The 15,311-nt window shown below is 40.4% G+C and overlaps 1 protein-coding gene across 2 annotated transcripts in view; it reads left to right on the top strand.

Moving 5' to 3' along the window:
• The window catches only part of casq1b (calsequestrin 1b), a 61,382-nt gene extending 47,216 nt beyond the window's left edge, over positions 1 to 14,166 (top strand). For both annotated transcript variants that reach the window (XM_079597703.1, XM_079597704.1), the window contains 9 exons: positions 6,894 to 6,994; positions 7,069 to 7,180; positions 7,301 to 7,374; positions 9,725 to 9,855; positions 9,948 to 9,993; positions 10,808 to 10,862; positions 10,971 to 11,071; positions 12,132 to 12,206; positions 13,646 to 14,166. In XM_079597703.1, coding sequence (XP_079453829.1) covers positions 6,894 to 6,994; positions 7,069 to 7,180; positions 7,301 to 7,374; positions 9,725 to 9,855; positions 9,948 to 9,993; positions 10,808 to 10,862; positions 10,971 to 11,071; positions 12,132 to 12,206; positions 13,646 to 13,858 — 908 coding nt within the window. In that variant the 3' untranslated portion in view covers positions 13,859 to 14,166. The remainder of the gene's footprint in view (positions 1 to 6,893; positions 6,995 to 7,068; positions 7,181 to 7,300; positions 7,375 to 9,724; positions 9,856 to 9,947; positions 9,994 to 10,807; positions 10,863 to 10,970; positions 11,072 to 12,131; positions 12,207 to 13,645) is intronic.
• Positions 14,167 to 15,311: the final 1,145 nt, after the last annotated feature.

The following is a 15,311-nucleotide window of genomic DNA, read 5'->3' as shown; positions in this document are numbered from 1 at the left end:
CAGGGAGGCCCGGTGAGGCCTACTACCTGATAGTAGGTCAGGCTAGCTGTCCAGTTGCCTGTCCTTTGGGCTTGCCTACAGGGAGGCCTGGTAAGGCCTACTACCTGATAGCCACCGTAAGTTTGAAATCACCTTCAGGGAGGCCTCAACTGGTAGCTATGAGCCCTGAATCTGGGTGACGGTTCGAAGGTGGCCTGCTAAGGCCAGCCCACTGGGGACTCGCCTATCAGGGAGGCCTGGTTGGGCCTACTAGCTGACAGCAAGTCAATCTGCTCCAAAGGTACACTGTTGGGAATCATACCACACCAACAAGTATGTCCCACAATGTTGGGACTCACTTCCGAGGAGGCCTGTTTAGGGCCTACTACCCATCAGTGAGTCAACTGCCCGAACCACCAAGGCCAGCCACATGAGGTGAGCTGGCCTACAGCGCCCTCATGGGAGCTGCCCATTCAGGAGGCCTGCTGAGGCCTACTACCTAATGGCGCAGCCTTCGTTGGCAGATAAGCTGTTTAGACAGCGCCTACAGCATTCTGGTACCTAATCACATTGCCCATGGCAGTGTACTCAGCGAGAGCGCTAGCACCCTTTGAGCAAGGGGAGTACAACATACGCCACTCTGCCTCAATGGAGGCCCCAAAGTCAGGGGCCTACCAACTGTAAGCATGGGCGTCAGCTCATGGCAATGCTCTGGCTTCAGGGGAGCGTACTTCGACCAAAAAAGAAGTGAAGGCTAGAACTTTCCGCTCAACCCGAGCCACAGTGTGCGAGGTAGGATAATACAGAACTGAAAGTGAAGGACTCAGAACTGCCCTGTATCACAGGGGAGTACTCCGTATGCTAGTTCTGCACGGCAGGGTCGGGCAAACAGACCCAGCCTCCTCGTGAGGCGAAAGGCGGCCTCACCCTACTCAATAAAGACACATTGTACCGGGGAGGCCTATTAGAGGCCTAACCCAGGATCTTTATAAACCATACCTCTGCACCACGCTGCATTACTCTTGTCGCCCCAGAATGCAGAGAAGGGGGCGGGCCTTGGCCTAACGACTCCATTGGAGGAGGCTGTCATACAGGGATGCTAGGAACCTAAATTCACACAGTGAAGGTTCAGAGGCAGAAATGCTAAAGCAGAGCGCCTCTACTATCCCTGGCACAGCCTAGGCCAGCTAAAGAGGCGGCCCTGGTGAGGGCCAACCTGCAAGCATAGATCTACCTGAGGGCTCGGAGTAGCCACAGCCTACAGAAAAATAGTTATTATAATTTCATACAAATGGCTGCAGATTCGCTCAGCCCAATGAAAAAATTGGTCAGACAGAGCTCAAAGGGGGCGATGTACTCAGGAAGGAAGTCAAACGGTCCCGTGGGCCGGACATATAGATCTATCTGAAGCTCAAGCGTCAGTCAAACTCAGAACAAAAAACTGTTCCTAATTGAGAGAGACCAACTTCTCTACCCTGAGGTGGCTAAGAGCCAGCCACCTAAAGGGGAACTTCAGGGCCCCAATAATCCAGATTTTTCCTCCTTACCTTATTCTTTCTGCATTGACATGCCCATAACTCTATACAGGGAACGAGGTCTGTAGAGAGATACATATTAGTATACATTCTTCAGAAATTACTCTTAAGAAGACCAGACAGCTCACCTGCGGCGTGCGGAGTGAAGACTCGCCAGGTAGTTTCTTAGGAACCTGGGGTCCATCACTTTACATGCCTGAAAGAGGCGCTCTCACAGGCCAAGCCTAGGCGGGCCATCAGAACATCGTTCTCATCATAGGCCCCGCCCCAGGCCTGATGTGATGAACGCCTGGGGAGTCGGAAGCAGGAGAGGGCAGATTTGATGACCCTCGGAAGGAGTTATCCTTCAGCGGCGCTGACGCTTCTGCTGGATAACATCCCTCAAATCTCTCCTGTTGCGGGAGTCACGCCTTTTCTGCGCCCTGCTCCTACCTGGAGGGGGCGCACGAGAGGTGACACTGGCTCGCTGGCCCCGCCTCTGGTCCTCAGACCGGGATGGGCCAGGTCCTCCCGCCTGCCTGGGCGCGGACCCGGATCTCAGCGGTATGCATGTTTTAAATGCTGCTGAGCGCGCCTTCGCCTCTCTGAACTTCCCCACCACCGCCTCTACGGAGGTGCCGAAGAGTTCAGAGGGCGAAACCGGCGAATCGAGGAGAAAGGACTTCTCTTTCTCCCCGATGTCGGCCAGATTCAACCACAGATGTCTCTCCGTGGCCACCATTGCTGCCATCGACCGGCCGATCGAAGCAGCGGTTTGTTTGGTGGCCCGGAGAGCAAGATCTGTGGTGCGGCGCAGCTCAGCCACCGCCTCAGGGGACAACCCTGCCCCCTGGTCGAGATCCCTCAGCAGGTCGGCCTGGTACGCCTGCAGGACCGCCATGGTGTGCAGGGCAGCACCAGCCTGACCTGCTGCCGAGTATGCTCTACCATTCAAACGGGCCGTAGTTTTCAGCGGTTTGGATGGTAGGGTTGGAGCTCTCAGTGTCGACGCCCGTCCAGAGACGAGATAGTTCGCAAACGTCTCGTCAATGGGCGGCATCGACACATATCCATACTCTCCGATCCCCTCGACATCAGCGAAACTAGCCCGCTGATGCCGGTGAATACGGGCAGAATATGGATTCTTCCATGCCTTCTCGACCTCAGTGTGGAGGTCGGGGAGAAATGGAAGGCTCACCTGAGCTGGTGGTCTATGGCCGGGGAGAAACCGATCATCGAGCCTGCCACGAGCGGTTTCTCCTCTAGCGCGCTGCCATGGCAGCTGCAGCTTGCTGGCGGCGCGCTCCATCACATCCACCAGCTCTGCATACACGGGGCAGGATGGCTGAGGGGGTTCAGAATCCACCTGACTCTCAACCTCCTCAGCCATCTCCTGCGCGTCCTGAAGAGCACTAGCTGCAGGAATAGTCGGTGAAAGGCTATCATCATCCACCTGCAGCTCACCCTCGTCAGTTGTCGAGTCATCTGAGAGGTTTACAGCCCTCTCAAGGTGATCGACAAGCTCCATCTGGGAGCCCCATGACGCAAGTCGCCGCTCTGCCTCGGCACGAGCGGGACCTGAACCACGGGGCTTCCCAGATGCTGACCCCCCTTCACTCGAGAAGAGGGACAGACGAGAGCGGAGCGTTTTCAAGGAAAAACACTCACAGTTTGCACAGGAAGCTCCCTCGAGAACCTCCCGTGCGTGCTCTTCACCCAGGCAAAAAACGCACAGCTGGTGTGTGTCCTCCGGCGTCAGATATCGAGGACACGGGTCGGCACACTTCTGAAAGCAACTGGCTTTTGCTGCACGCTTCATTTCTCCGTTCGTGAATTTGCGTTCAAACATACAGTCCCTGAAGACGAAAGGATGGTTTGTCATGTTTGCAAGGCGCCCTTATATACTTCCTGGTCGCACGTTAATCATTCACGTAATGATTCACGGGCTGTCGCCGGTCAATGTGATTGCCGTGATTTGATTGTGATTTCAGACACCTGTCACGCCTGAGGCGTTCCCCATAGCGTCGATGACGTATTGTTGAGTTCCCTTCGAAAGGGAACTAAAATAAAGTGCTATGCATAGCAAATAGTCTCATCTCCTGCTCTTTTATTTATTAATTCTATAGCTGCAGGTACTAAAGCAGCCTTTCTCAAAGTGGGTGCCACGGCACACTGGGGTGCCCCCTGACTGTGTCAGGGGTGCCGCCAAAAAATTACGTAGGCTAAAAAAAAAAAAAAAAAAAAAAAAAAATCTGACATTTCATATATTTTAATTTATATAAATACATTCTTCTTCTTTTTAAACATATATGAACGGATTAATACATTTGTAAATTCATTTTAGATAAATATATATATATAAAATTAACCATAAAAATCCGTCTCACATCAGTAACTGTCATGACGTCCCCACTGGGGGTCGCTCTAGCCCCCTAGAGGGAGCCCGCGCCCTAGAGATACGCGAATGGGCTATTATTTCATCCGCAAATTTTAGCAAAGTTTTGCATCACAAAACCGTTTATATACTGTCTATGCACAAAACTCATCTGTCCGCATCAGCTTTTTTGACCAATTTTCAAAACCGCACCCGCCCGCCATCCGCTGATTGGGCGATGGACGGCGCTGCTGATGACAGCCGCGAGACTAGAAAGCTCTTACCTCAGAATATCAGCGGTGAACTCCGTCTCCGATCGGCGCACAGCGACAAAAATAAACAAATAGCCTAAAAACGCACTTCGGCAAACCTGACCTTATCTGCTACTGTACAATATTTTCATTGTAGCCTAATAGAAAACGCATTTTGGCACACCATTTCAACATGCTGCTATTTAGCCTACTACTAATGAATGCCTATTTCACTTTATTTTTTAGCAAATAGGTAGAAACCTCGAATAAAAAAACAAGTAATTTACATTATAGGCAAATTCTACGCACTGTTATGTCAGGGTGACAACTAACGTTATAGGACAGCGCCGCCGCTCCCACCATTTCAGTATAGAAATGCAGACATCCCAAGTCTCCCGGGAGTCTCCCGTATATTGATAGCGGCTCACTGATGCCCGCGAATTAGTTAAAATCTCCCGGAATCTAGAGCGAGCGAGCGCGCCCGCGAGACAGAGACTGTGCTCCAAACCGCATAGCGCGTGCACGGAGAGGGAGAGAGAGCAAGAGACCGCGCGCGTGTGCCTCATGAAGCGCATGTAATATCATTCCCCTATTTTCTTTTTTTGGATGTAGGTATAGTCAGATATACCTATAATAATAATTATATTAATAATGAATTAATAATTAATACTATTAATATCCCTAATAATAGGGATAATACCCCGGCTTGTGTGAGCGTGTATGCGTAGATCTTTCTCCCTCTCTCGTTGCGGATTATTGTTTGTGTGTGTGGGTGTGTGTGCATGCGCATATGGCACGGATGAAAACAAGTACTATATGGAAAAACATTCCTGCTTATCTCTGGTGCATTTTTTAACATGCATCTTTTTCTTATCATATTAATCTGATTTTATTTATTTTTGTCATGTCTGCCCCTTTTTATTTTATTTAAACTGCATCCTGCACTTTATTTTAGTTCTCCTGGTCTGGATTTGTTGTTGGGTTCTTGTATTGGGCGGTCCACCTCTTACGGTTTTATGGCATTTGTGTCTCTGATTAATTATTTTGTGAATTACTTTGCAAACCTGTGTTTTTAAAGGTGCTATAAAGTTTTTTTATTATTATTGTTATTTACAGTTTGTATTATGCTCTGTTCATTACTGTCCTGTCTAAAGAAACAGGACTTTTGCATTTACATTTGGGTTATGCAGTGTTTTTAAATTATATTTTACACTGGGGTGCCTTGAGATTTTATGCACTTTTGAAAGGTGCCCTGACTGAAAAAAGTTTGAGAAAGGCTGTACTAAAGTATTCCTATATAGTTTAGTTATCCACCTAGGGGCCACAAATCAGCAGAGGACTTGAAACTCAGCATGTAAATGGTGGAAACGAATCTCTAATAATAAAACCCGCCTTACGCTGTAGATGGTTGGAGTAAAAACCTGCTAGGTTAAGTTGTGGTTCACTTATAATCTTACTAGCCCACTTAATAAATTGGTTCAAATAACTGTTGTCCTTCAAAGACAAATTACCAAACCACGACACAAGGGAGAATGACAAGACTGGTTGAATATAAACCTGATAGAAAAGGGTCATCATAGATTTAACAATGTGAAAGTACAGCTTTCTGAGGCAAAACCCTTTTTACATAGAGTCTCACAATTATTTTCATAAGTCAACTATGACTGTTCCAAAATATTTGTAGCTTTCTACACAATCCACCACCTGGTCTTTATCGTGGTGTCATTGGAACTAAAATCGTAGAACTGGAACTAACCATTTAATAAAGTACCATATAACCAATGTTTTGTATATACTATAAATGCCCAACGTCATGCAAGTAAAGCTTTTTTATAGGCATATGACTTTTTTATAGGCGCACAGAAATTTTCAGTTAATGGATTTAAAAGGCTGTGAGATCGGAAGGATACAAAATGATTTCTTGTTGGCCAATATTATTTTATGTTCTTACATATACTTTCATAATTTATTGATATATAGGACTCTATCCAGAGCCATTAATCACACAGGTTGTTTATGCATTTAACTAGTGGCCATGAGAAATAGATGTCGTTTCCTCAGCATAAAGAAGTCGTGGCCACAAGAAAAATGATATCATTCCCTTAACATAATATGGAGGTCACGACTTTACATCGCGTGGCCTCGACATACACTCTAAAAAATGCTGGGTTGTATTAACCCAATTTTGGGTCAAATATGGACAAACCCAAACTTTGGATTAAAAATCCATTATAAAAATGTAACACAACGGCTGGGTTTGTCCATATTTGACCCAAAATTGGGTTAAAACAACCCAGCATTTTTTAGAGTGTAAGGATGTCGTTACCTCGACAAAATTATCTCGTGGCAACGACATATCTTGTTCCCACAAGTTAATATGACGTTCCCACAAATTGATATCGTATGGCCACTCATGTTCCGCATAAGTTAATAGTGGCAACGACAAAGGAATTGAGCCGAACACGTCCCCTCCCGGTCACGCGTAGTTCAAGGATCTATTTTTAAATGCAATTTGCACAAGTAGAACATGTTCCTTGATCAATATTCATTTTTGTCAATAGAAAAACACTCTTATCCTAAACATTAAAGCATTAAAACATTGTCTTCTGATTTTAAAAGTAAAATTAGGGCTATCATTGGTTGATAAAAAAGGACCATCTTGGGCAAATAATTTTGCACAAATATGTATATAGTATCCAGACCACCTATTATCTGTTGAATGAGCCTATCCATCTATCGCCTCTTAAACATTTATCAGACACTTGTTTTCTGCAGGCATGCTGGAGGTGGAAAGTATCTACATCTTCGCTGATGACGAGATCATAGAGTATGATGGAGAGTTGGCAGCCGACACGCTGCTTGAATTCCTCTATGATGTGAGTGCTTTATACATCATGATTATACATCACACACCTAAATGCCACTGGTAATTCAGTAGTTCTTCTATCAGGTGATTGAGGAACCAGTGGAGATCATCAGTAATGACAGAGAGCTCAAAGGCTTTCATAACATCGAGGAGGACATTAAACTCATGGGCTACTTCAAGAGCGAGAAGTCTTCACGTTAGTATGCCACTGAGTGTTAGCCATGTTCAAACACTGATAAAAGTTCAATTTTATCAATTAATTCTAAATTTATTTTTAACAAGCAATTTCCTTAATGCCAAATTTGTTATTTCTCAGACTACATTGAGTATGATGATGCAGCTGAGGAATTTCATCCCTTCATCAAGTTCTTTGCCACCTTTGAGCCAAAAGTAGGTGCTTTCACACACTCATTCATTTAATTTATTCATTCATTCATTTACAAAGGGAAACTGACTACTACACCTGTATCTGTACACCCCATTTATTAAAGGACAAGTAATTAAAGAGCAAGTAAAAATCCCATTAATTAAAATTTAAATTATTACAATTTTAATTTAAATTGATCAAAAGTGACAGTAAATATATTTATAATGTTACAAAATATAAAAAAAATGTAAATAAATGCTGCTGTGTCAGAGCTTCCCACAAGACTGTCTGCTTCAACACAACACACATTCAAATTATTATTAGGATTAAGTAGGAAAACATAACATTTGAAACTAAACCCTTGAAACTAAACCCTTGAAGGCAGACTATAAACCTTTAAAGTGTCCCAGTTTTGCAATTTTAAAAGTTCCTACAGCTTACAGTGTGAGTCAGAAACCAAATGCCCATATCTGAATTTCAGCTCCGGATCTTCCTCAGCACTTTTATGCAGAGTAGAGCTGCACGGTGAAGCGTCAAGTTAGTTTCAAAAGGTGATTTAATCTTTTTAGATTGCTGCCATAGACATCAGTGTTTATATCCGAACTATCCAAACTATAAGCTTTTATTCCAGTAGTTCTGTGATTGTTTGATTTATTGTAACAGAAATATAACGTGTGGTTGAAAAGACTGGGAAGTCTACATAACAACTGCTCTCATTAGGTCAGCGGCAGCGCCAACACAGATTTGTATGTTCTCTGTAATCATACTGGTCAAAGATTAAATAGTCATAGTCATAAATAGTCATAGCCGAATTGTTGTCATTTAGGGATAAGATTGTTTGGGTGTTTGAAACGAGAATGTGATCTTTTAACTACTAATCATGCAGCTCAAGTCCAGCTCAAGTTCTCATCCTTTGGAAGTGCATCAAAGTAGATTTGCTTTGGAAGCGCAGAAAGCATCTTCTCGACATGTCGACAACATGAACCAAAATCGATCAAAGTAGGTCGGCAGTCAAAGTAGACTCTGTTCACAGGCAGCTAGTAGAGACCATTGGCTGGCTTTATGCAAAGTATAAAGGTTTAAGCAGGAAGTACACTGAAAACCCTAATAAGTTGATTGAACTCAATTGATTGGAGTAAACTCGTTCCCTCAATTTAATTGAGTAATGGGGTCTCCCAAAACGTGCATATTTAAGTTCACTTAACTTGGTGCTTATGTAGACTTGACTTAAATTGTTTAGTTCACCAAACTTGACGATTATTTAATGTACTTAGACAATAAAGTTCACTTAACTTAGTGTTAATTTCCACTCTTAACCCAAATTAGATGACTTTACTCGCAAATCGCGTGGAAACCCGTTGCCTTATACCACTGAAACTAAACATGTTGAGTTGTATTAACATGGAACCCTAACTTTTTACACAAGCTGAAACTAAACTTTTCATTTGAGTATCACCATTGTTGAGATTCATATGCTGATTGTTGATGTCTATGTGTGACAAAATAACATGGCATTTAAAAAAAAATTTTTTTCAACTGTTCAAATTATAACAATTCTGTTGGATTTCCTGGTGAAAAAAATCACAGGTCTTTCATATCAATCATATGGAAAGATCCAGACAATAATAGATTAAACTCTAGATGAAATGAGGTGCTTCTGACTTATAATCTTTATTGATGACAACATCAATACGCAGTCATAGTCACTGGATCACTTACTCTTGGCTTTTTTGCTATACCAATTGTGCCTTTTAAACACACAGGTAAAGCAGCCAGAGAAAAACTAATGTTCAAATGTCAAGGGCCCAACTAAAGCCAACACTTGTCACCATTATGGTGACTACAAATTAAACAATAATTCATCAACATCTAAACCTCTGTTAATTCTCAATACCGTCTGCTGCCAAGGCCTGTGCTCGTACCGCCTTGGATGCACGTTAGACGCGGGTCTTTTCACGTGACCAGGAAGGTTTTAGCCCCCTCCCCTTCCTTATGAAACTAAACATACTAAGTTATCTCTGCTAAACCTGATTAGTGCAATGAATCTTTCAGCTAAATAGTACAATCAACTAATGTTGTTTAGTAATGATAGCAGGTTTTTACTAAACATAAAAGAATAAGTAATGATCACTCGTAAGTTTAATTAGAAACAAAATCTGGGTTTACAGTGTGCTGTCCGAAATGGCACCCTAGACACTTGAGGTCACTTGAGTCTGTTGCACGAGACAATAACTCCATTTATCTGCACTTTGATCTTTGAAACCTTTTACATTCACAAATAGCTTTATCAAAACATCCCTAAAAGCATAGGGCTACTTTGATGAGCCTATTCATTCATTGTGTCTGGTGTGCGTAATCTCTGAATGTTTCCAGATTGCTAAGAAATTAAAACTGCAGATGAATGAAGTGGATTTCTATGAGCCCTTCATGAGCAAACCTGTCACCATCCCTGGAAAACCCTACATGGAGGAGGACATAATTAGCTACATTGAGGAACACGACAGGTGAACTGAGAAAAACTAAATAAAATCACACTTTTCCTCAAAAGTCCTCTCAGAAATATGCTTGAATAAAACAATTTTTGTATTTGTTTTAGACCAACTCTGAGAAAATTGGAGCCCCACAGCATGTATGAGATCTGGGTAAGACAAAGTCAATCTGTTATCCAAAACTAACTTCAAATAAGTCTATATGGGAATTCAAAATAGTTTATTTGATCTTATTTGCCTTTATGTGCAATATGAGTCCTTCTCATAAATTATGTTTTGATCTTACTGACATCATATTTAGGGAGTGACATTGTAAAAGGTTTTGACCACATGGTCCTAACAACAATCATGCATCAGTAAAAACACATTTAATGTGAGAGAAAAAAATAAGTGTGATACTATGAAGAATATTTGTTTTATAAATTAATTAGTGTGTGTGTGTGTGTGTGTGCGTGTGCGTGTACGTGTGCGTGTGCGTGAAACTATATGCATTTGTTCTCACCATTATAAACTAGTTATGACAATATAGTAAAATAATATCAGTTAGGCTCATGGTGTCTGATCAGTCTTTAGGAAAAAGACCAAAACTGTAATATTATTAAATTATAATATGTTAAATTTGATGAATGTGAATGTAACACCTGTTATGTTACATTATTTTTGTTATTTAATATATTAAGTCATGTTATCTTTGACTGTCCTAAAATCCTTTTTTTTTTTTTCTTCTTCTTTTTTATTTTGTCTCTCAAAATGCACACTAGTTTGAAAACAATTATTTTCACTTATTTGCACAATCTTACATCTAAATGTTTCTGGTTTTTATAATGGTTTTTAATTAGAAAAGGGTAGAGAGTCATAATGGCATCATCCAGTGATTGCTCAGAAAATGTTGATGCCTTATAATTTATTTATTTTAACACCTGTAATTATCATTATCATGAACGTTACCGTTTTCTGTTGGCCTTAGGAAGATGATATTAATGGACAGCACATTGTTGCTTTTGCTGAGGAGTCTGACCCTGGTAAACACAGATTTGAGTATAATAAGCCACTATTTTTAAGAGTCTTTTGAAGGATTTCATAGACTGACTTTTCATGACTCCAAATGATTGAATGTTGACTTTACCCAGATGGTTATGAGTTCCTGGAGATCCTGAAGGAAGTGGCTCAAGAAAACACAGAGAACCCAGATTTAAGCATCATCTGGATTGATCCTGACGACTTTCCACTGGTATTACAAACCACTATAATGCTGTATCCAGAAACATTAAATATACATTTGATAACTCCAAGAACATGTTATTGAATGATTTAGCTTTTACAATACATCCATAAGATGCCTTGGATAACATGCAGACACTTTTTTTCTGTCTGAACTGAGCTGTATTTTTTATGTCATTTTTACATTTGTCATCTGTCCTATTGTTGATTTAGTGGATACATACTTTCATAATTCCTCAAATAAATGTATTGGCATGCACAATACATTATATCAAATATACATATGTTCACCTGTTAATTTCATGCTAATGTAATTAATTCTTATAAATGACATTGAGAGCAGGTACTTCGGGACTCTGCCGATCTTTGTTTGACTCTGCTGCCCTCTATAGGATAAAAGTGACCACTGAATAAGTTTAATGAGGAAGCTACTGTATGTAGCATGCATCAGCTCTAAAAACCTCCAAGTAAAGTTTTTTTGGTAACACTTTACAATAAGGTTCATTAGTTAACATTAGTTAACTACATTAGTTAACATTAACTAATAATGAACTGCACTTATACATCATTTATTCATCTTTGTTAATGTTAATTTCGACATTTACTAATACTTTATTAAAATCTTGTTAACATGAGTTAATGCACTGTGAACTAACATGAACAAACAATGAACAGCTTTATTCATATTAACTAACATTAACAAAGATTCATAAATACTGTAACAAATGTATTGTTCATGTTAGTTAATACATTAAATAATGTTTAATAAATGAACCTTATTGTAAAGTGTTACCGTTTTTTTTTTTTTTTTTTCAAAAAGATATGCCAATCAAATAAGTCAGATTTATCTTTGTGGAATTTTTATGGAGCAGTGTATTTTCAAAAAAAAAAAAAAAAAAATCCATTCCCCCTTGTGAAAAAAAGGCACTCACAATAACAATTTAAAAGGTGTTAAAGTTTAGCAAGAGTGAACTCTCGTTTAAAAATATGACATTTCACAATGGACTATTGTACCAGAACTGTACCTTATGAACCGAGGTTTGACCTTTGACTCCTCTTTATCCCTGCAGATGGTGCCGTACTGGGAGAAGACCTTTGGCATTGACCTCTCGTCCCCTCAAATCGGTGTGGTGGACGTTGAGGATGTGAGAACATAATTTTCTTTAATGTCTCTAATACCGGTGAACATGCAAGTGCAATTTAGATTATACGTTTTGGAAATAAAGGTTATAAAAGAGGGTTTTTGCAGCAGTGTCATAGAAGAACCATTTTTGTTTCCCCAAAGAACCTTTCAGTGAATAGTTCTTAAAAAAAAATAATAATAAAAAAAAAAAATTATAATCTAAAGAACGTTTGAATCTTTTGTGCAACGAAAAGGTTCCTTGGATGTTAAAGTTTCTTCAGGGAACCATCCAACCAACCAATAAAGATCCTTTTATTTTTTTAAATTCTGGATGTTTTCACACAGGGTGAACTTTTGAATTCTAGTTATTTATTTGACCTCTTCACGAAAAATACTGTAGATCAAGGAATACTGTGTTCACGAATGGGTCATTGAATCACTGAACCGATTTTTTTCTGTATGAAACACCACTGTTTTCTGCTCAAACGTTTTTGCTGTGTTTGGAAATATTTTAGTTGGAGAAATAGAGCAAAAACAGACAATTCTGACAAAATGATGTCTAAAATTAGCCTGGCAAGCCAGACTTACATCAAGATGTTTAGTCTGGCAACTCTCCATATACGCGGCTTAATCCGAGGGGCGGGATAAACGGTTGTCTCTCAAAATCCCTCTGCATGCATTAGGATAGTGCTACAACCAACCAGAGCAACGAAGAAGGTGACGTAGTCAGAGCGGCAAAGATCCAGTCCGGCAAAACTCTGAACACTTCTTCCTTTTTTAAGAATGACTTAAGTGTCGTTCTTTGCTCTTTTCTTAAAGAAAAACTTAACTCCAAGTCCTCCAGAGTCGCGGCCAAAGCCGTTTCGAAAGACCGCTGTTCTCCATCCGCAGCCGTCATTCTTTGTTTTCAAGTGGCAGCCGTCGCAACTCTGTCGTCATATGTTAAGCCCGCCCCCGCCTACTCTACACACAACGTGATTGGCCTGATCCAATTTAGGTTTTTGCTGCAAGAAGGTCTATGGAGAGTTGCTAGACTGCCCTGGCTGCAAAATACATTTTGCTGCCGCTAGGGTGCGTCTAGATTTCTAGGCTAGTCTAAAATGTCACTTAATATTAACTTTATTGAACTGTTGTATAAAACACATTTGGAATTACTTAACTATGTTATATTTATTTAACTATAAAAAAAGTTCCCCCACTTTTTCAATTTTGAAAAGGGCATTCCCCACCCTAATCAATTTTGAGGGCATTTTATTAATTTTGGTGCCATTTTTGCCTTGCTACAAGAGAAATATCACTAATCGACAGAACACTGTGATATAATTAATAATTATGTATTGTTTCCCATCATTACAAAGAGGGACGTACTTGACATTAAAGCACTCTGATTTGAAAGGAAAAGGTCTGTCTGTCTCTTTCTCAGTAACTGTCTCGGATTCATCTTGTCTGTCTGGTTCTTAGGCTGACAGTGTGTGGCTGGAGATGGATGATGAAGAGGACATGCCCACCGCTGAAGAGCTCGACGCCTGGATCGAAGACGTGATGACTGGCAAAATCAACCCTGGTGATGAAAATGACGATGATGATGATGATGATGACGATGATGGTGAAGATGAGGATAATGATGATGATGATGATGACAAGGATGATGATGATGAAGATGAGGATGATTAATAAATTCTTACCTCTATCTGAGGCATCACTTCTGTTTGTGACATTAAGAACTCATCAATCTCTCCATATTCATGCCATCGCAAACTGAGCTGTTCTGTCTTGCAGTCTGGTGGACTTGAGACACATTTCGTCTTGTCTTGTTCAACTACTCTGCACCAATATACTCATTCTTCAGGGAAAAAAAACTAAACAAACGTATTTGGGGATCATTGCACCGGTTTTTCTGCCCATGTAACATCTAATGATAATGTGTGTTGGCTAAAGAAGTATATGTTTGTTAAACAATAGAAAAGCCTTGTAAAAACTAATTTGATATTTTTATTGACTTTTTAGAGAAGAAAAAAGGATGTTCACTGGAAAATCCTAACCTTCCATAATCTGGAATGGCTCAAATAAAATTAAAAATTAAAAAACAAATTTATTTGTTTTTGTCCAACATATATGCAACAAGAAGAGACGGGAAGAATTTGTCACTGATTAAGAATGCCCTCACTACAATATAGTGAAATGAAATGACAACCGACTGGTTTTACTGGTCCTAGTTTAAACTACTGTGAACAAGAAGTCATAGCTAGACAATTTCATGTTCCTAGGCACCCAGGAGTACTAAAAAAAAGGTAAATATCAAAGGGGTGGTAAAGTATGATTTCACTTTTCTAACTTTGGTTAGTGTGAAATGTTTCTGTTTGAGCATAAACAACATCTGAAAAGTTACAACACTCAAAGATCAAAGCAAAGGAAGATATTTGCTTTTAAAGAAAAGGACTACAACAAACGGCTGGTAGGGACTACACGACATTATTCCGGGGTTAGTGACATCAGCAAGCCTAAAATGTACATAAACCCCGCCCCCGGGAACACGCAGTCCATGTTGAGAAGAGGAAAAGTTGTTGTACATTTGTGAGTCCGCTCAAACTTTAGCATCCATCTTTTCACATGCAATAGAAAGTCACTCTGTGCATCTCACAACAGTTCCTATACGAGCGATTTATAGATTACCTTGACAGAATAACCTAATTGAAGATAGTTAACTCCACATCAGCAACATAAATTAATCAACTAACCATTCAGAGACGTCCTGTTGCATTCTACATGTTGTCACTTCTTCTTGAGTCTCTCCATCTTTGTCTGACTCCGTTTTAACATAGAACAATTCCGCCAGATTATATCTTAGTATTTTTACATGCTGTGCTGTCATTCTTTAGAGCATTTTCATATGCCATACATCAAAACAATCCTTACACCCCCAATTTGAAGGCTATCTTTGTAATAAATCAATAGTAACTAGATAAAAAGCTGAAAAGTGCAATAAACCAAAAAAATTTATTAAAATTGTTTATTTTTTTCTACATATTTTATTAAATACAGAAATATCGCAAATGTCAACCTCAAACTTGTCAATGTAAAAAATGAGCATAAAACACTTTAAAACTACACACAATTGATTTGAACT

Source organism: Phoxinus phoxinus, assembly GCF_949152265.1.
Source record: "Phoxinus phoxinus genome assembly, chromosome: 2".
Lineage (NCBI taxonomy): Eukaryota > Metazoa > Chordata > Actinopteri > Cypriniformes > Leuciscidae > Phoxinus > Phoxinus phoxinus.
This window is presented reverse-complemented; position numbering and strand designations above follow the sequence as displayed.